Source organism: Gymnogyps californianus, chromosome 14 (genome assembly GCF_018139145.2).
Source record: "Gymnogyps californianus isolate 813 chromosome 14, ASM1813914v2, whole genome shotgun sequence".
In the NCBI taxonomy this organism is placed as follows: Eukaryota; Metazoa; Chordata; class Aves; order Accipitriformes; family Cathartidae; genus Gymnogyps; species Gymnogyps californianus.
This window is the reverse complement of record NC_059484.1, coordinates 20,311,845-20,332,727: the sequence shown is the minus strand read 5'-3', so window position 1 is coordinate 20,332,727 and position 20,883 is coordinate 20,311,845. Positions and strand designations below refer to the sequence as shown.

Here is a 20,883-nt window from a genome sequence, read left to right as displayed (position 1 = left end):
GGCACTCGGCGGGGCGAGGGCGAGCGGGCCGCGGGGCTCGGCGGGGCGGGAGGGGAGAGGGGGGGGGCTCGGCAGCGGCGCTGCCCGGCCGCCTCCCGACGGGCGCTGCGGAGGCGGAGGCGGCGGCGGCGGCGGCAGCCGGGTCGGTCCTCGCTGCGGGCTCCGCTCCCGCCCTCCGCCCGTCACGCTCGGTCGCGCCCGCCTCCCGCCCCGCCCGTGGGGACGGGCCAGGGGCCGCGTCCTGCCGGCAGCGAGAGCCGCCCCGGGGCTGAGGGCAGCGCTCGACGGCGGGGTGGCCCGGGCCGGTTCCGCCGGTGTCCGGAGGGCGACCAAAAGCACCCCAAAGCCGGCCCGTGTGTGGCCAGCTCCGGACCGAGAGGTGGGTGCGTGGGGGGGGGACGACTCGGTGCCCCTCTGCCCGCAGGGATGCTGTGGGCCGGCAGCACGTTCCCTGGCCGTTTGTGGGAGCTGCAGAAGTAACCCCACAAGCTCTGTGCACTACATCTATGTTACGAAACTTCATGTGTAATCATTCAGAGTGAAAGCTTCCATAGAAAGTGTTAAAGAAACCCAAGGAGTCAGAAAATTGATGTAGACCCATGTTGGAAAAACAACGCCGCCTCAGCAAGGACCTGCCGGGGCCAGCACTCGCAGAAACCGGCACCATCCTGAGCCACGTTAACCTAGCCTTGGTCATATATACCCATCGCCTATCCCCGTCACCAACACCACATCGTCGTGCCAACACATGCCCGCACCGCCGTTCCCCGTGGCAGGGAAGAGGCCTGCGACGTGCTGCGCCGCAGCTGAAGCAAACACGAGATGTTGGCCGACTCCTCCGAAAGCGCCGTCAGATCTTTCGTATCCACATAAAGCAGATGGCGTCGCAGATTTGAAATCTCATTCCAAAAGAAGCACGCGTAGGAAACCACGCAGAGATAGAAGTTTGTTTATTCAGAGAGGTTTTTGCGTTGAATGTTACATTGGTTAAGAGACTTTCCAGCTTGTGTAACCTTTATTTTCTACATGCGCAGTTCAGCTATAGTCAGGCTTGTACAAAACTACCCACGTCAGTCCCTAAGGTTGATGAGACTTAAATATATCAGCTTTAGGATGAGGAAGGCTGAATCAGCCCCGCTGGGATTCCAAGCTGCACATTCAGAGAGTCGCAAGCGTTTAAACCTGAGGGCATGGTTTTGAACTGCATACTCAGTCATAAATACATGCCTTAATGCTCATTATTCAGTACCATCATCAGGCTGGATTTTTTCTGTATTCTGTTTTTGCAGGAGTAGATAGTTCACCCATGTCTTAGTGAGATGAATGAACATCACAGTTCTCATGCTGAAGGAGAGGCAGGAATCGTAAAGGATTTTAGCCAGGAATAACCTCAAAGAGTGGCTCCTGAGAAATGCTGGAGACACAAGGAGAATGCAGGTTTCTTGCAACACAGATACCTTTGAAGGAGCTGGAGTGAGGGCTGCAGGCACTGACAGACTCTCTTGTTTCACCTCTCCACAAGCTTCACAATTTGCACTAAGAATCTCTCTGCAGTAAGAAGCTGTCCTGATGACATGCTTTACTTGCCGTTGAGGTGGGATTATATCCCTAAGTAAGGCTATAGCCACAGTGGTAATTAGCTGTACACTGATTGACTTGGACATTGTAGAGACTAAAATAAGAAGCAACCTGTACATGTCCTCAGAAAAGATGCTGGAATGTATCCTGAAGAAATGGTGAAACAGTTTGTGTCGAAGCCATTTTGGGGCCAGCTGGAGGCAAATCACCGCCTTATTAGGCCATCAAGTCTGAGCAAGCCTCATTCAGGACGGGTAATAGCAATTTCTGCCAGCTGCTTTCTGTGTATTTATTTTATTTTCTTAGGTGGGGAAGCTCTGTAGAAAGATGATGCTGTGGTTACAGTGCATGACTGGTTCTGCTTTCATTTCCCACATGGTTTTAGGCAAATCACTTCATGCCTCTGTGTTTTTTTAACTTTTCCTCCAGCGCAAAATGTCTTTTCTCCCAAGAGACGTTCTGAAGCTTGAAGTCATTGCTTTTTAGTGACTTCCACACAGGATGTGCTATGAAAGTATTTGAAAGTAATTTACAGTATTACAGAATTGCAGTACAGTGAGTCTTCTGAAATCCTAGCGCTGTGCAACTGTTCCTTTAATTATTGTGTATGACTGAGCAACAAAGGGAACACACTTAATCTACACTTCGTAATACATATTGAGCTCTAAAAGCTAAATAATAAACCTCAAAGGCAGGGCATTTTAAAGCTAGACTAGGAAGAAATAAGCAGGACATTTAAACTAGATCTTTCTTCTAATCTTTTAGTGGTAAATGACCCAATTAAGAAAAAAGCAAAGACAAAATGTTCACATGAGCTAATGGGTCAAATTGTACCTCTGAAGCTCTCAGGTTTAATAGCTTAATCATATGCAAGCAGGCTGCAGCTAGCAGGTTAAGAAACAGTAAAAGTGACAGTGAAGTGGTGTTCACTAAAAGGCTGGATTATCCACCCGTTCGCAATCCTGGGCTCAAGGAAGATGGCAACTTTAATACGAGTCTGATCCAAAGACTGCTGGTATCAACAGAAACTTCACCGTGCTGCCCACAAAACCTTGACGGAGTGCTGTCAGCCTGGCTGGGAGCTGAGCTGCTGCTGTCCGCTGGGTTCCTTCGGTCCCAGTAGCTGTTGGTAGTGTTTACTGGTTGTCGGTACATTCACACTCTTATTGAAAAAACTTTTTTGTCATCAATTATAAATAATAAACTGAGCAGTACTGCTGTGCCCCTAGAGGCATTCGTACTTAATATGCAAGAAATGGAATCACAGGGTTTGAATATACATATATGTCATGTCTTGTTTTCACACTGTGGAATAACATCCTGAATTATAGTTGTACAATTAGGCTGAAGAGATTTGTTAAGGATTAATAAATGCTGTCTAGCAGATGTTCCTCCCCAAAACATCATGAAAGACTTCTGCAACTGTGAAAATGTAAAGACAGGACAAGAAGCAGGAGATGGGTCTCTCATATGTAGTTAACTTTGATATAGCTGTCAATTGTTTCCAGCAATCTACTGATATGAGATTAGTTTTACTTTGAGACACCACTATATACCTCGATGCTCTTCAGTTTCTTAATATTTTGTACTCGGTACCATGTTGTATTTGAATCATCTTTTAGCTTTTTGCCAGTTCAAAGCTTTGTTGACAGAGTACAGTATTGTTTTCATCTTGAGTTGGTTTAAAACCACGTTACCAATGTATCTACAGTAGGTCAGGGCCTCACTGCGTCTTTCTGGTTTTGCTGCCTCTTCAGAGAAACAGAATGGGCGATGACCACAGTCTGTGCAAGCACGAACCCCAGCTGTTTCCCAGGCAGCATGGCTTCACAGCTCTGGATGTGCCTACTTTTATGCTGCCCGGTCAAACGTGCTCTGACATGGCCTCTAAAAGCACATGGGGGCCCCTGGCCCGAAGCCCCATGACAGCCCCTGGCCAAGCAAACTGCACCGCACCTTGTCCAACCTCGGCAGACGGCAGGTTGCCCGGCACGGCAGATGCAGGCGTGGATCTCTGTACGCAGCTTTGAACACGCACGCAGCTGCAATTTTCCATGACTGTTTGTTGTAACAACAAAAGCTGCTCAGTCACGTCGGGTCTACTGTAACAAGGAGTACCTACACAGCGAGCACAACCGCACATGCTCTTCCAGCCCAAGCAGAGGTATTTGTAAGCAGTGCCTTGTTTACTGGTGCACAAAATTATGCCCCAATAAGCCACGAGTATTGTAAGGAAGGGGAATGAAGATAGCAGCGGCATTGAGATGGAAGACTTTCCCAACAGGACTTCTCTTCTCCTGACATTCAACAGCAGAACTGAGGTTCAGATATTGCATGATGAAGCTGAGTTTGTGCTGACATGCCAGACTGTGAACGGGGCAAGGCAGACAGCTGAGCTCCAAATTGCCTTCATCTAGCATAGCCAACTCTCTCTGAGCCTGATTTTTGGAGCCCTAACTCAACTGATCTTTGTTGCTCCATTATTTCTTCAGCCTACTGGAGAAATCACAATTAGCCAATGGTTAATTTAATCCTGCTATCCAGATTAAATCCCTTACTGCATAGACTAGCAGTTTTTAACCTGGTGAGGAGTAAAGCTCTGCCAGCTTTCCCAGGGGAGCCTCGTCTGCAAAAAGGGGAAGGGACTGGCACGTGTGTTCTCCGGAGCTGCCTGCTCGTGCACCACCCTAGCGCATCGGCTTGCTGTGACCCCCCCAACAAACTCCTAACTGGGATTTGGGTGCTGCTGGGAGAGCTAAGCAGTGAGCGGGGCTTGCAGAAAAGAGCAGCTCCCCTCCAGATCTATCCAATGTGGAACCTTGTTTCTCCTTTTCTTATAAATAGGGGTGAGAAGGTAAAAGTGGAACATGCTGGAGCAGGAAGAGGTGACAGATGGTGGATATTAAAAAGACTCTTTAATGAGAGGATTTGGAGAGAGGGTCCTTTATGGAGATAATTTTTTAATTGTTGCTTTTTTTAGGGAAAAAATCTCAGTGTTCCCAAGCAGTTCCCGGTAGCGAAAGCCCTGGTCTCTGAGCGCTGTTGATTCTAATCACTTCAACACAGAGAAAAAGAAAATGCTGTGCTTGTTAGAACTCCTTGGTTAAACTTCAACTTCTTCTGCAGAGAAGTGTTTGTTTCCTTCCATCTGCTGCCTTTGCAAGGAAGGAAAATCAGCCTGTTCAGATACCAGGAAGTTCTTCAACATTTGAACAGCTAGCTATAAACGCAGAAACAATAACATGCATAAATTATCATACCTAAAAATACCCTGCATGCTAGTCACACATATAACCCAGCCCTGGAGCAATTCCTAAGTAACGTAAGACTGCGTAGAGTATGCAGATACACGGGATGTGGGCAGAACAGGGCAGCTGTGGCGGCAGATGCACGGGCCCGGCTCTCTTGCACCGTTGTAGTTTTTTCCTCTCATCAAAACATGTTTTGCTTTTACTGGGAGCTGCCAGCTGCCTCCTACATCTTTGTGCACCGTATCTGCCAAAGCCACTTGCACAGGAGATTAAAGCGAGGGCCAGACCCTTTGCAATCGACAGAGACCCACAGCATTTGAATTTAAACTGAATCCATCCTGACATTGGGGCTGTGTGAGCAGCGTGGTAGGATGCAGTAAGGCTGATCCTCAAATGCAGCAGCTCTCCAGCCCTCCGAGGGGGCAAAGTGCTGTAAAGAAGGCAAGGCAGGCGGCAGGGGATGGGGTGATGGCTGTCCACAGGCCGCTCTGATGGCAGACAAACCCGACAGCCCGCAAGTCACCCCAGGGCGGGACGTGGTTGTTGCCCTACAGCTCACCGCTGTGGGAAGTCCACGGTGTCTCTTGCAATCAATTCCTATGCGGTCTGTGCCTCCAGTATTTGCTTTTCAGAAATCTCCGAGCCCTCGCCGTGTTTCCGTGGTTACGCTGAGCGAGCCGATGTGGGTTATTTGCAGAATCGAGGTGGCTGGTGCACTCTCCCTTCCGAGCCCTGCAGCAGTTTTGCCTTTGCACACCAGAAGCTGCAGGTGTGCTGCAGTAACGGTGATGTTTTCTTCAGCGCAACTCCCACGTCGGCGTGCAGGTCAGGGAGGTACGCTCACCAGATTCCCTTCATGCCGGCAGTACCTGGTGAATGGACCGAAGCAGCCCCAGGACAGCAAGTGTTCAGACCTCAGCCCGGTCCCCGCTGCCCCTCCATCCCAGCGGAGGCACAGCCCCCCATTTAGCTCAGCGCCTCGGTCCTGTGCCTATGAACTCACCGACGCTGTAATTCCTGCCAGCGTCCACGGGTCTATCGCACCGATATGACCCCGATGGGAAAAGTGGAAAAGCTGTTTCACACAGAGACAAAGCCCAGGCTGCCCTGCACTGCAGGAGAGCCGAGCATGCCGCTGCTGTCAGCTCTTCACCCAGCACTACAGCCACCGAAATACTTTCCTGCCTGCTCGCTAACCACTGTTGATGGAAACACATGGCGCTTTCAATTTATTTAGTCTCTGTGGCCTAAAACTCTTCCCGTGTCCGACCACAGCCGTCTGGCTACAGCCCGTCACACCCGTCATTCGCCATCCAAATGCAAACCAAGCCAGGACTTCTCAGCATCCACGATGAGACATTATCAGGAGCACTCAGTCTAGCCAGGTCGTTTAAATTATTAAAATAAGAAGGAACTGCACGGGCTGGATCCTAGCAAAGCAATTTGTATATTATTCTTTCTTCTAATGAAAGTGAAAAGCTGTCTAACTTTGAAGTAAGAGCTTTGCATCTCAACAACGAACCAAGACTTTGCAAGGAGAGGTCGGGCACATTTCCATCGCAGCTTGAAGGCAGCCGGAGCAAGAGCAGAAAGGTCTTTTGGGGATACCACTGCTGTCAGGAGCAGCACAAACATCGGCAGGTCACGGTCTGTTCACTGGAGAGGGGCTCTGCCCCTGCAGCCGAAGCCCCAGAACCACCCCGACGTGCCCTGAAGCGGATCCCTACAAAACGCTTCAAGCGCGAGAGCTGCTCGTTCCTGCCCGGGACACGGCTCGTGGCTTCGCTTTAGGGATCGTGGGTCACTCCGAGACACCCAGAGCGGCTGAAGGGCCGAGCTGGCGGATCCCTGCAGTGACAGGGACACCCCAGCAGAAGCATGAAGGAATAAGGACATGTAAAGCTCTAATTGCCTTTTTAACACATTTGGGGAAAACGTTGGTTCCCAAAAGCTTTGTCCAGGCATAAAGCACCTTTCCAGTGTTCACAACTTCGAATTATTTGAACAGACGGCTAGCAGCCCAAGCACTCCATTGCTGGGTGTATTTAACCACTTCTTTGAATTCTAACCCTAAGTTCTGACCCTGCGATCCTCCCGGCTGCCCCGGCCGCGGGGATCCGGCACGGCGGGACCCGCTCCTCCCGCCCCGCCGGGCTGCAAGGAGCCCGGGCCGCCCTCGGAGCCGCCCGCGGAGCTCCCGCGTCCAGCCACCGCCGTGAGGGGCCGGAACCCGGCGCTCACCGCCCACCGGCGGGGCGGGCGCGGAGGGCGGCCCGGGCGGTGCTGCTGCCTCGGGCCCGCCCGCTGAGGGGATCCCCGGGCGGCGGCAGCGGGAGCGGGGCGGCGGCAGGCAGGCAGGCAGGCAGGCAGGCAGGTAGGTAGGTGAGCGGGGTGGCGGCGGTAAGATGGCGGCGCGGCGGCTCTCGTCAGCTCGACTCCCGCCCTGCCCAGGCGGCGGCCGGCCCCGCCATGAAGCTCGTCATCCTGGAGACGTACGCGCAGGCCAGCGAGTGGGCCGCCAAGTACATCCGCAACCGCATCGTCCACTTCGGGCCGGGCCCCGGGCGCTTCTTCACGCTGGGGTTGCCCACAGGTGGGTGCCGGGGCTGGGGGCCCTGCCCTGCCCTTCACCTTCCCTTCTCTTCTCTTCTCTTCCCTTCCCTTCCCCGGGGGCCCTTCCCTTCCCCGGGGCTGAGGCGGCGGCTTCCCCGCAGGCAGCACGCCGCTGGGCTGCTACAGGAAGCTGGTGGAGTACTGCCGGAACGGGGACCTCTCCTTCAAGTACGTGAAAACCTTCAACATGGACGAGTACGTGGGTGAGTGCCCGCACACAAGAAGCATATGGCTTCCGTTATCTATTTTGCTGTACATTATGTATCTCACTGTCTGTATAGCGCACATGTCTGGTTTCTGAGGCAGGGCCGCCAGCCTGCTGGAGGGGCTGATGTGCCCCCGGCACTCGGTACCGCAGCTGGACGGTCTTGTTAGCGCATGGTGGGTGCAGAAAATCCCACCTGCAAAAGATTCAAGGTAGGAAGGATAAAATTTGCATCAGCCAAGGGAGTGAACGGGGACAATTTAAAAAGCTATATAAGAAATATTAAAGGGTATCGGGTGTTGCCTGGTATTATACACACTAGACACTGCTGCATTTTACCTAAACTTAGGTATTGATCAGCTAAGGATCCATCTTATCACTGCAAGCCGAGATAGTGTGCAATATTAACTACCATCTTTGCTCTGGGATTATAAAGGTCACTTTAGCTTCAGGTCTCTTACAAGGACCGATGTGTTACCTGTCCGAGTGCCCTTCCGTAACCGACGTGCACTCCTGTTAAGACAGCAGAGGACTGTTTCGTTTATGAAGCTGTGATGAAATAGCCTCTTCAGAAGAAAGAGTACAGAGAGATTAGTGGGCAAGCCTAAAGCTCCAAAAGTGAAAAACATACAGGCTAAATATTTGCTAATGCTAATTTTACTCTGGTCAAGAATTCTTTCTGTGAACAATCCTAATCGAGCAGCATTAGAGAACAGGCAGTCCAGTGTGGGTTTATAGCATTCAAGGGGGAAAAATGTATGCAGTAAGTTACTTCCCAGGCTTCTGCACAGTTTTTTAATTGTCTTTGCGAATACAAATTGGGAGGAAGGCTGAAAAGGTAGTAACAGATGAGACACAGTGCATGCCTGCTTTTCTGGAACATCCGTCACGTTAATATAAGCACGTGTCTTACAGGAGCTATTGTGATTGATTTTAATTTTGCTATTTAGGAAAATAAAAACGACTCATGAAAGTTGAGGGAGTCACAAATGACAGACAGAGAAAGCAGTGCTCTGTTACCAAAGCCACCACTGCAAGGGCGTATAGGTGGTTTATGTTATGGGTGATATTCTTTCAGTTGGTCTTAGTTCCATGCATGCTCTGTTACCAGGTCTCCCAAGGGATCACCCGGAAAGTTACCATTCCTTCATGTGGAATAACTTCTTTAAGCATATTGACATCTCGGCAGAAAACGTTCACATTTTGGATGGAAATGCACCTGATCTACAGGCAGAGTGTGACGCGTTTGAGGATAAAATCAAAGCAGCTGGAGGAATTGAACTCTTTGTTGGAGGTGAAAACCCGAAGGACTAGCGGTCTGTAAAGACTGGCAGGAAGCGCTGTCCTTCCTCCACCAGCTATCTATCTCATTTATTATCAGGAGAGTTCATTTTCAATGCAGTTCAGTGGATTTGCAGTGAAAGCCACCCCATACTCCGTCGCCCTGGGCGCTCGTGTGCTGGCAGCCTTGTCTTCCAGTGTACCGTTCCCCCAGTTTTAAGTATTATTTCAATCCAGTAAGTGAATTGTTCAGGAAACAATTAGCAGGAGAAACAGGCAGGGCTAGAATTGTAGCAAATACAAAATGTATTCCAATTGCCAGGGCTAACAGGAAACTGCTAGGAGTAGTCAGAGTCCGCTGAGCCAACAGGAGCTCAACGCAAGCTTTTCTCATCAGTTTGCCTTAAGATTCTGCCACCTACTTTGCTTCATCGTTGTCCCAGCACAGTTAGGGAGGAGTCTCTGTTGGCTTCAGAGGGGCCTTTTGTTATCGTTCCTACCAGAAGCAAATTTGAGCTTGAGCAGAAAAATTGCAAGTGTTTTTCTCAGATCTCTATCTATTCCTAGAAGCATTGAATGTCCTTCTAATAGGAGTGCTGTTGGCTCTGCTTCCTACAGTAACCATGACAGCCGCTGACCCTCTTCTCAAACTGTCTCTGTCACAGGTATTGGCCCAGACGGTCACATTGCCTTCAACGAGCCTGGATCAAGTTTGGTATCCAGGACGCGAGTGAAGACCTTGGCTATGGACACTATATTGGCTAACGCCAGGTTCTTTGATGGTGACCTCTCCAAAGTCCCCACAATGGCTTTGACGGTCGGAGTAGGCACTGTCATGGATGCCAGAGAGGTTAGGAGAAAAGCAGTGACTTCGTGCAGTAGCTCTTGAGCAGGGCTTCCTGGAGTAGCTAAAGATTATCCGGCCTTGGAGCAGCAATGCACCCTGCTGGCGTAGGTCAGCTTATGCTTCTCCTGCCACAGAGCGCTGAATACCTGATCCTCCTGTTCTCTTGCATCCTGCAACACCATGGAAAGGCTCTTGCTCCGTCTTCTGTTTTTGCTCTACTAACACTTACGTTTGTGTAACCCTGCAGTACAGTTGTGATCCACAGGGAGCTAGAAAGGTTTGGGAGGATGTCTTTGGTTAACAATCTCATCTGGGGAAATAACTGCAAGAATCACTGGTTGACTTGATGTTACACCAGCAGATCATGAAAACTGTATGGGATAGCTTTTAATTGAGTCTATACCTTGATTTATACTTGTTAAGTCTCAGCATATAGGTGCCTAACAGGGGAGCTCAAAGGATCCGAACCATTACAATGACCCACCAGGCTATGGTTTAACTGACAAATAAAATGCAGCCAGAGCAGACAGAATTGTGATACGGTGAAATGCCTCAGGGGAGGATGACAGAGTTACCCCCCCGTTGGGGGCCGGGGCAGCGTGCTCTCAGTTCAGCAGGGTGTGGGTGTGCTCTCTCTGAATGCGTCTTCTAGACCCTAACTGCCGTCCTCTGTGTCTCGGAGTCCAGGTGATGATTCTTATCACAGGAGCCCACAAAGCCTTTGCTTTGTACAAAGCCATTGAGGAAGGTGTCAACCACATGTGGACAGTATCTGCTTTCCAGCAGCACCCCAACACTGTGTTTGTGTGCGATGAGGATGCCACGCTGGAACTCAAAGTTAAGACGGTGAAATACTTTAAAGGTGAGTGTTTGACCAGGCCAAGCAGCTGTTCTACTTAGTTTTTAAGTGGCACAAGCCATGCTTTGCATTAGATGTTTCTGTTTAATCAACTCCCAAAGGAGTGCATTCCTTAAATGTAACGGCTGAGGTGTACAATAAAAGTGCAAAGGTAAATGCTTAACTGCGTGGGTATGGGAGCAAAGGAACAAGGACTCTGGTAATGTCTAATTTCATTAGCATCCAGTGAATGAGAATTTTGCTTTATTATGTCTACTTAAGTCACCTTTTTACTTTCTACATTAGGTTTAATGCTGGTTCACAACAAGCTTGTGGAACCCTTATACAGCATGAAGGAGACGGGAGCAGAAAGAAGCCAGTCTAAGAAGCCATACAGCGATTAATCTCGCTGTTCAGAGTAATGCTGAACCAGCTTTTCTGTTTCAAACCAGCTGTGAAGAAAGGGAATTGCTGCAGAAACTCATCTTATATTTGTTCTTAAATTAGCAAAATTATTATGTGCTTGCTTCTCTCCATTAAAAAGATGCAACACGTGCCTTAATTAACCAAGTGAGGATGGGATCCAGTATACTGCATTCCACAAACTTCCGCCACTAGTTTATTCTCTGCAGGTAAAGTCAATGGAGGGTGAGTTGTTTAATCTATGAAGCAACTGTAATGATGTGGACTGAACAGATCCAAAACTTAAATGTGAAGATATGTGAAAGTACAGTGCTGGAGACACTAAATGGGTAATCACTTTGGGATGTATTCCTTGCAATTATGACAAGTACTTTTTTGTGTCGCTCCCCCTCCACGATACGCTCTTGCATTATAGTCATTTAAAATGGGAACTGAGTTTGTTCAGCCTGGAGAAGGGAAAGCTTCAGCATGACCTAATAGCAGCGTGCTTCACAGCTATGAGGAGGTCATCAAGAAGATGAAGCCAGGCTCTCCTGGGCTGTGTGCAGGGGGAAGATGAGAAGAGGCAGTGGGGCTTGAGACAAGATGCCTAGGCTGGATATCAGGAAAAAACCTGCCCGTGAGGACAGCCAGCAGTGGGGCAGGTTCCCCAGAGATGTGCAGTCTCTGTCCTTAAGAGGTTTTCGAGCTCTGACTGGATAAAGCCCTGGCTGAACCCCGCTTTGAGCCGGATGTTGGACTTGAGACCATCTCGGCAAAAGGGATGCTACAGACAGCATTCATCAGTGCTCTATTAATAATGCAGTACCGTTAATGCAGTTAATGGTTAGTTTACACATCTATATGATTTTGTTTGTTGTCACACAAGAAGCCTTACATGTTCAGTTTCAGAGTATAATTTTATATGCCCTGGTGCTGTATGGAGTACTACAGGAGGGTGGATTTGTTCAGATTAAGCATAAATGATTTCTCTCTGTGCTGCTCAGCACTCCGTTATTTGTGTCAGCACAGAGCCTGAAGCCCTAAGTTCTCTCTCCCTCCTTCCCATGCTTTATATTGCCACAAGAAAATGCCAAATAAGCCTCGAGGGAAACGCCCTGTTCCCTCTGGCCTTGGCCTGTGTTTAATTACAGAAGCCCCACACAGGTAGACAACAGCCCGTACTGGCAAGACCCCACCAATTCTGAAACTTGATTCCTGGGTTTCCTATCAAATGCTATCAAGGGAGGGGCAAGACAAACTGGGCAGCATTTATTTCTTTATGCAGACATTTTGTAAGCTGTCAATCTGTAATGTAACTTTCTACAGTAAATATCTTAATTTTTTCTAAATGGTCCCAGTGACTGTATCTGGTGCTCAGTCTCACTGTGCTACTGAAACACGGAACAGTTTATGAGGCTGAACAGGACAACAAAACCTTCAAAGCGTGAGAAAGACCTGTTATTTTGCACAAGATTTCTCTGTCACCTAGAACCAAAGCTGTATTGAAAGCAGTTTGGTAGAAATAGCTACTGCTGCTCCCTACTTCAAGAGCTTCCTCCCTTGCGTAGTAATTGCAGGCAGGTTTCCACCAAACACCTGCTCCAGTTCTGTCCTGCCAGGCAGCAGCCATTTAATTTAAAAAAGTGGGGATCTTTAAAAGAAAAAGGAGGAGGTCACGGTTCTCTACCTCTTGCCACAAAATGTCTGCAAATAATCTTAACACTCATTCTGTGCGTGCACAGAAATGGAGCGAGTGAGGAGGCCACAAGAGGAAAAAACAAAACGGAGGAAGAAGCTGCGCCACGTTACGAGAGTTGCCTGCCTTGCTCTCTGTCGGTGAGGACAGGTTCTGGTTTCACCTTTGCAACACCAGCCGATTGTCCTACGAATGCAGTCACCTCCTTGTCCCCTCCTCAGAGGCTCTGTCCTCCTCTGCCTCACTGCGGAATATGGGAGCTCCAGCCCAGGGCTCCCCGAGCGCCCAGAATTCATACACGCGGTGGTGACTACATCACCGTTCCTCCTCTCTCCACACAAAGTTCTTGAAAGCAGAGGTAGTTCACTGCGACATCTTCAAATACTTCACCACAGCACTTGCGCGCTGGTAGCTCTGGCAGACATCCCCAGCCACGGCTTTTCATCCCAACATAGCCTTTGGCGTCCCAGCCCTGCCCTCAGCCCATCTCTCTCCTGGCAGAAGGGACCTGCCCAGCCTCCTGTAGGTTTAAGAGATCCAACACCATCTCCTCCATCCAGGCAGGAAAACGGGGTTTAAGCACACGCTTCTCCTCGTCACAAACGTTCCCCATCTGCCCACGTATGCAGCTTAGCAAGAGGAAAGCCCCTTCCAAAAGCGGGCAGCTTTTGGACTCGGCCTGTAGAGTTAAAAATTGTGGCCAGAGTGGAAACTCCTGTGGGGATTGCAGCTGAAAGCTGGCTGCATCCAATGCAGTGATCCCAGAGCAGCGTCACGATAGCCACCGTGTGTCAGTTAGGGGCTTGTACCTCCGAGGGAAAACCAGGGCTCTCTGGGTGTGAGGGCACTCTGCATACATAAACGTCCCGACTTCTATCAGCAGAACGCATCCTGCGCCAGCTTCACTCGAGAGCTCCGGACGAGCCCAGCTCTGGGCTATGTCATTCTACAGACGACCACGCGAGCGAGCGCCTCGGCCCCGCCAGCACTAGGGGCGATCACCACCCCGACGCCGAACAGAGCTCTGTCCCACGCGCTGACCTGTGCTGCCATACACATGCCGTAACGAAGACAAACAGGGAGACAACTATGTTTACTGTCTTAAAGTGAATTTAGTGCATGTGAAAGGTGCAGGAAATACAATTTAAACCATACACAATGGAACCTTTCCCTACACACTGTCCTAGAGCCTAAACCAAGGCAAGAGATCCGCCCTTACCATCTCTTATCTTTTTAACTGCTGCCAATTCTACTAGTACAGACTTTCATCCTCTGCGAAAGGAACTAAATCAGCACTCATTTTGGCCAGATATCTGAGTATAAATTTATTTACTAACAGTGAAAACTGAGTGAGAGGTGTTCACCTTGAGTTTCTGAAGTCTTCCAGCTCCTGAGCTATCCATCCGGACCCTGCTATTTGTTCTGCACAAACAGCACATGCAGTTTGAATTTCAAAATAAATTTTTAGACCATTCTGCAAGTGGAAAAACTTCTAAAAAAATTAGTGGTTCCCTCCAGTAATAACTTTCATGCTCAAAAACTACTTACTGAGCTTTTAAGGGAAACAATTTGGTTTTTGAAATAATCTGAAGTGCAAGAACAGTGGAAATAAAGGATCTAGTCCAGAAGCAAAACTAATCAAATTTCTTATATTAAGAGTTAGTAAAAAATAAATTACTTCATCATCTGAGAAGACAAGGTAATTTTCAATATCTTGAAGAATTCAAGTTAATCTCAACTACGTATCCATAAAAATGTGCTTCAATATCTGAACCTTTCACCCTCTCACTGGCCACATACTCAGTTCATTGCCTTAGCGCTCATCACCGTCAAAATCAGGAGAGGCAATGTGAGTTAGCAGGACGGCAAGACTGAGATGAGCCATCAAACTGATACAAATTTCTGGAAATGGCTGTTGGCCATTTTCTGCCAAAGCATTCAGTAATGCAAAGACCCAGGCATTACAGCCAGCAAGAAGGGAGTTAGGGATAATCAACTTTAACATCGTTAGAAAGTATCAGTGACAGAGCAACGAGCTGCTTTTCAGAGAAACAGGTCAGGAAATGCTATAAAAGCAACAGGCTCAGTTGCTCAACACAGAAGAAATTTTCTGTATTGTATCAGAAAACTTTCCCTGTCCAAGCAGCATCACTAAACAGCTCCAGAAAGAGCACTACAGCTATAATAAAGCTGCCCTAAAACCCGCAATGGATATGAGCCAAGATCCTCAAAATGTCAGTCTCCCTAAAGGAAACCCCCAAATATTTCTACGATTTGGGGCTTCAGTTTTGTTTGTTTGCTTTTGAAAACGGGGCACCTCTTAGTATGTATTTTTCCAGTAATTTTCCAACTTCTGACTGGTGGCGTTTATCTTTAACAATCGATATGATTATTAGGGCCTTCCACGGTGATCCTGACCACAGGATGGGTAAAATGGTCTCCTTTGGTTTTGGCAACAGCCTCTGAAGTGTGAGTAGCCCGCAGTGCAAGGTAGTTATCATTCTTCTATCACGTAATGGAAGTGAAAAGCAAACTCGACACAAAAATGGAAAGCATCTGTCTCTGGTTTGTTCAGCTTTTGTTGCTAGAGAAAGCTACTAGTCTTCATCTTCAGCTTCCCAGAACTCACCATCAATATGCATGGCTTGAAACAATCTGCAAGACAGCCAATAATTTATATCAGGATGTAAAAAAAAGTAAAATATGTTAAAAAAAAAAAATCAATCTAAATGCGACAAAAAATACAAAAGCAGCGAGTTTCACTTTTTTTTCCAGTATCATAAACCACTCATGCTGCAGTCCTCAAAGTCAATTAAAATACGCTACTCTCCACTTCTACAGCACGTTACACCAGAAGGTTTTACAGTACCTTACAAACACGATGTCTCAAGAAGTCCCTGAAAATATTAATAATCCAAAACGTACTAGAAGTTACCTAGCATGCTGCCGTTCCTAGTTGGTCTGTAGGCAGTATATAATCAGCAGCCAAGCCTGCCTGCTCCAGTCTAATCGGACAATACAGAGCTGGGCACACAACTGTAACATATAAGCAGTGGAGGAACAAAAGGGAAGAAAAAAATGGGGTTTTTATAAAACAGATGAACTTAGTCAAGATAGGTAGAGGTTAAGCTAAACTAAAAGAAAAAAGAACAGTGGGAGACACCAGAAGAAAAATAGAAAGGAAAACAGGGAAGAAGTAAAAAAATTACTGTTGGGAGAAAAGGGAATGCTGAAAAAGAAGGGCCAAGAACAAGGGGGGGGGAAAAAAAGAATCCTGTCAGCCACATCTATTAAAGCAGAAAAGACGGTGGAGGATTGAGTAAACTATTGGTATCTGGACTTTTGTATCCAGGCACTACATATCACAGCAATGGGCACAACCCAAGGGAATACACACAAGCTTAGAGGCTGCCATTATTACACCTCTCTGACCTGCCTGCCCTTTCATTTGTCCAGGTGGCAGCGGCATCCTTTGTCTCTTGATATATCCCTAACGGCAGTGATGTAAGCCAAGTTTGCAGCTTTTTAGAAGCAGCTTTCTTACCCAAAGCCTTGCGTTGCGTTATCATACACCTGAGCATCTGCAAGGAAACATTTCACTACAGGCTGTCTCTCAGTCAGAGGCAGGAAATACAGCATCAGGAATAGGCCCAGAAGACTTCTCCGGAATTTTAAAACAAAAGTTCTTAGAAAGCAAAACCATATCCCAAATCACTGCTGATTTTTTTTATTGTTAGTGTCAGGTCCTTGTGAGTGTAAATATTTGAGAGAAGAAATTGTGTCTTAAGCTGTATAGCTACAAATGTCAAGGTAAGAATAATCTGGGAGAGACTGTAAGAAAAAACACAAAAATAAGTGGTACGGCACTAGAAGAAATACATGTAAATACATACCTATTAAAGCATGGAGAAGATGGATCATTGAAGTGCCTGTATGGGTTCACCCTTGACAAAGAACCCATACAAAGCCAGCAGAAATACTGCATGCAGCCAGTGCACGTCATTTTGTTACAACCATCCAGTTTCTGGCAGGGGAAGGAAACAAGAAATAGCAGTAACAAAATCTTACCATGTCAGTCTTCAGGCCTGTCGCTAAATGATAACAGTCCTCAAAAACGCATCAACTAATGAATACATTTTACCCCGACTCTATCATAACACTGATATTTTTTCACTGTTCAAAAAAACTAGGAGCTAGAATCCCAGAATTGTAAATTGGCTATCGCACTAACAATACTGGAAATGAATATTTTTCTGAAGCTGGTTTTATTTCCTGGCTGTAGCCTGAAACAGCAGTAGCCTGAAACACATGGAAAACAAAGGGATTCATATGGATCTGTAGTCAACCTGGATCTTTTTAGTACTGCAGTCTGAACAATACCAGTTGCTATATTTACTCAAGTCCCTGAGCTCCAGAAACATCACCTCCTTTTCTGTATAACACAGACAGAAATGGAAAGTTCTCTTACCATTTCCTAGAAATTCACCTTCCCTGGTGAACTTGGAGGCTACAAATAAATCTCTGTTCCAGCCTTAATACAGAACTGACTTAACAATTTATGTTAGTTTCCATTAAGAGTTACTATAATTCTTCAGCCTTTCCCCTCCGCACTTACCTCTATGTGAGTACCGCAGCAAGGACAAGACTTTGAGTTCTTTTCTAGCCATTCTTTACTCTCCATCTCCTCAAGGGCTTTCTGAATCACTCGTTTGCCATAACGTTGTTCCAAAAATCTTTTAGTTGCCTCATCTGCTTCTAAATATTCATTTCGCAAATCCATTAATTTCTCTGGGGAATAAAACAAAAATAAAAAAACCAACAAAAACAACCAAAAACAAAAACAGCTTTTGTAATCTATTATATAAAGAAGTCCAGCTAATAATAGCATAAGGCATTCTCAAACGAAACTAACATCATTAATTAAAAAGCAAGCAAAACATTTGAATACATAAGAAAAAGATGAGAATATTAAAACCCCTCTACCTCAAAATTCAACCGTTTTATGCTGTTTCATTATAAAAGAGACCAGTCAATGGAATTAGAACAAATCTACAATGTAAAATAAACTGAAAACAGAAATATTTTTTCTGAACACACATTTAATGAAACTTTGTTACACGATTTTGAGGCCAAACAGATAGAGAAGCATCCACCTGAGTCCAATATCAACTCTGACAACAGACAGTAGTGGATTCACAAGAAAGGGTGAAAAAAGGCACATACAAAATTATTCTTCCCCTGCTATGGCCTCTCAGCATTTGGCAATCAGCAGTTTAGGGATTTCCTGAGCTGCAGAGTGTCATCAAAGGAATACTTTTTAATTGCCAGCAACAGACCTACTCCAAATGAATCTGTCTAATCTTTTAGAAAGCTCATGTGGTGATGAGTTTCCTTGCTTAATTTTTCGCACAACGCTTAATTGCTTCTTGATCCATTTCTGAAAGACAATGACTCACCCGCAGTAACTTTACACGGAGAGACCCCATGGTAAGTCATTTTACAAAGAGTACAAAAAGCATAGTTGCAACAGGAACACATGCCCATGGTGCAACCTGGTTCTTGCATGACGGGTGTCTGACAGCCCGGGCGAGGGCAATACACTACATCGGCCATCAGGTCCAAGCTAGACTGCAGAAGCAGGCGGTCGTAACGTGCAAAGAGCTGCTCTCCAACCAACTCTTTAACCTAAACAAAGATCAAAGAAAGATTACATGCCTCTGAAATTCTGAGCCTGCTAGCTTCAGCAAAAAACAGTAAGTCAATGAAGAAGTACCTACAGCTGGGACGAATCCACTTTATATTCTCCAATAGGTCATGAAAATACTCCTAGAAACGCTACTTTAGTAATAATTAATCAAATGAACAGCATGCAGTGTCAAATGCAATGGGACATTAATTCAGGCCTCTGACCAATGCCAGTACTAATAAAGTGGGCAAAATCTGTGCCAAGTGATCCAGTTTTAACTCTGATGCCTCTGTGTGGCTCAGAGTATGAAACAAAATCTCCCCAGGTATATTCACAATGCTCACCATGAAAAGCCACACCTTGTCTTCTGTAATTATTGGTAAGTTAGCAGAACTCTACCATCACTGCTCGCACACTTCTATTACCTGGCCAGGAGTAGCAACAGAAGAACACTTCGGTTCTGGACAGTTGAGACAGTGGACCTGACCATCCCTGATCTGTATTTCAAAGTAGTCCTTCAGGCATGCTTTGCAGTATACATGGCTGCACTCGGTGAAGTACATACATTCACTGCCCAGCTTCTCACAGAAGCAGATATTGCACAAGTACATCTTACTGTTAAAGCACTTCCTCCTCTGAGCCTGATCAAAGTCCAAGATTTCCCTAATCAGACTCGACAACGATTCCACATCCTGTACAGCTCTTGCATCGATGAGTTCTTCCGCAGCCGCGGCAGAGCCTGCTGCACCACCACAATCCTTCTCAGCGTCGAGAGGGACCAAAGGCGTCCTACTCTGCCCACTCCCTTGATGGCACATTTTTAGCTCATATGGGGAGGAAATATTCAGATAACTCAGTGTTTCTTCCTTCAGAAACTGCATCCAGGCAAATAAGACCACACAGCCTCGATTCTCTTCCCATACGTTGTCTAAGTGTTTGCAAAGAGCACTAAGCTAGGAAAGAAAAAACAATTCCAGATTTCAGTAAGTTCTGACAACTCCTTACTGTTTGCCTCTCCCATGGTCCTCCTTAGTGCATACTTAGATTTCTGATCCTGGAGTTTTTAATATATACGTAAAATACATCTAAAAACAACGCTCATAGATGCAAGCTTTCATTCCTCAGAATGGTGACCAAATAAAAACAAGCAGGAAACAAAAGAAGAGCCAACTGAAAGAGCAATGTAATTGTTTATGTCTTATTTTTACTTTCATCTACTCCATTAACATCCCCCAGAGCACTGATAATTATGAACTTAACTCGTCATCACAAAAGCTCTGTTAAAATGTTAAAACTATTTTGCAAACCTGGGCTTGGGAGAGCCATTTTCCACTGAGGGTAAACACCGGTGGGGAGGTTGATGGGTAGTCTGGTGGGAGTTCAAAATTCAGCACAAGGGGAGGCAGAAAGCAAACGGTGTATTCAAACCCGTTGTTCTGGAGGCTCTCTGTGGAATTGCCTGAATCAAAGAGAACTGAGACAGCTTGAGAAATAACAAGAAAATGAAAACTAATGAACTGTAACTGTTTATGGCAGCACCCAATATATCTCTCTTCATTTGATAAATTTCTGGGTTTAAAATGATTTATTCAACCCTAAATAACAAAACTTCTCAGTGCAGTAAGATTTCACAGGCTTGTATGTATATGGTTAAATGAGTAAACACCAGTACTGTGAAATATCGGATCCTGCACAAACCCCGAACCTGGGAAGACATATCCTCAAGGAAAGAAAAAAAAATAAATGAACTTAATTATTGCAAAGAAATACTATTACTCATCTCTAATTTTAAAGTTCACTGAAGAGGTGATATGTATGAGGATGAAATCACCTACTCGGATATAAATGCCAACAAGACCACAAGCACAGCACAGGGTCAGTCATGGCTTTGTCTGGTCAGTGTTCCTCTGGGTTGCTAGAGCAGCAACCCTCTACGCATGCACCACCAGAAGATCAGCTTGGTAAAAGCTAATTTCGGGATAACACAAAACATCTCAACTCACCACTCACAAAAATTTTGAAGTTTTGGGGCAACTCCAGACAAATTCTTGTTTCTCCTCCTTGGGCTGACTCGGCTCTCTTAAACTCATCTTCATCATAAATGCTAGCCAAAGCCAGCAGCTCATCCTCCTGAGCTTCTTTGTCTTCTGAAGACATTTAAATTTTCTGTGGAGTTAACACCACTCTACAAGATCAACTGAGTTAACGCATCCTATTCAAATTATTAATTTGGGGTATCTATTTTATACTACTACAAGACTTAGAAACCCAAGTAACTGATATAAAACAATGTAAAATATAATAAAGCTTTTTTACAAGTTGAAAAAATATTGATAGCTTTATAAAATAAAAAGCCTTAACAGAACATTGGAAAGTCAAAAAGCAAACTGCCTGTAAGTGTTAGTGGCTAAAGACAGCTGTAAGCGGGAAAAAATACTGAAATACACTAATAGCAAAAGCGCCACAGGGACATTTCATTAATG

At 46.3% G+C, this 20,883-nt stretch overlaps 2 protein-coding genes across 4 annotated transcripts; one reads left to right on the top strand and one right to left on the bottom strand.

The window, feature by feature from the left end:
• The first annotated feature begins 7,289 nt into the window (after positions 1 to 7,289).
• On the top strand, positions 7,290 to 12,367 carry GNPDA1 (glucosamine-6-phosphate deaminase 1). 2 transcript variants are annotated; one of them, XM_050905528.1, is made up of 6 exons: positions 7,290 to 7,422; positions 7,544 to 7,645; positions 8,759 to 8,941; positions 9,594 to 9,778; positions 10,463 to 10,637; positions 10,920 to 12,367. In XM_050905528.1, exons 1-6 carry the CDS (start codon positions 7,299 to 7,301, stop codon positions 11,015 to 11,017), a joined length of 867 nt encoding a protein of 288 aa, XP_050761485.1. In that variant the 5' UTR covers positions 7,290 to 7,298; the 3' UTR covers positions 11,018 to 12,367. The 2 variants fall into 2 exon arrangements, with proteins under 2 accessions (XP_050761485.1, XP_050761486.1); XM_050905529.1 differs by lacking the exon at positions 7,544 to 7,645.
• Positions 12,368 to 13,752: 1,385 nt separating this feature from the next.
• On the bottom strand, positions 13,753 to 20,567 carry RNF14 (ring finger protein 14). Of its 2 annotated transcripts, none has more exons than XM_050905459.1 (7): positions 20,404 to 20,567; positions 19,708 to 19,859; positions 18,826 to 19,353; positions 18,171 to 18,399; positions 17,330 to 17,502; positions 16,608 to 16,738; positions 13,753 to 15,369 (listed from the first exon to the last, which is right to left on the bottom strand). In XM_050905459.1, exons 1-7 carry the CDS (start codon positions 20,555 to 20,557, stop codon positions 15,312 to 15,314), a joined length of 1,425 nt encoding a protein of 474 aa, XP_050761416.1. In that variant the 5' UTR covers positions 20,558 to 20,567; the 3' UTR covers positions 13,753 to 15,311. The 2 variants fall into 2 exon arrangements, with proteins under 2 accessions (XP_050761416.1, XP_050761417.1); XM_050905460.1 differs by lacking the exon at positions 13,753 to 15,369 and adding an exon at positions 15,377 to 15,750.
• Between the last annotated feature and the right edge of the window lie 316 nt (positions 20,568 to 20,883).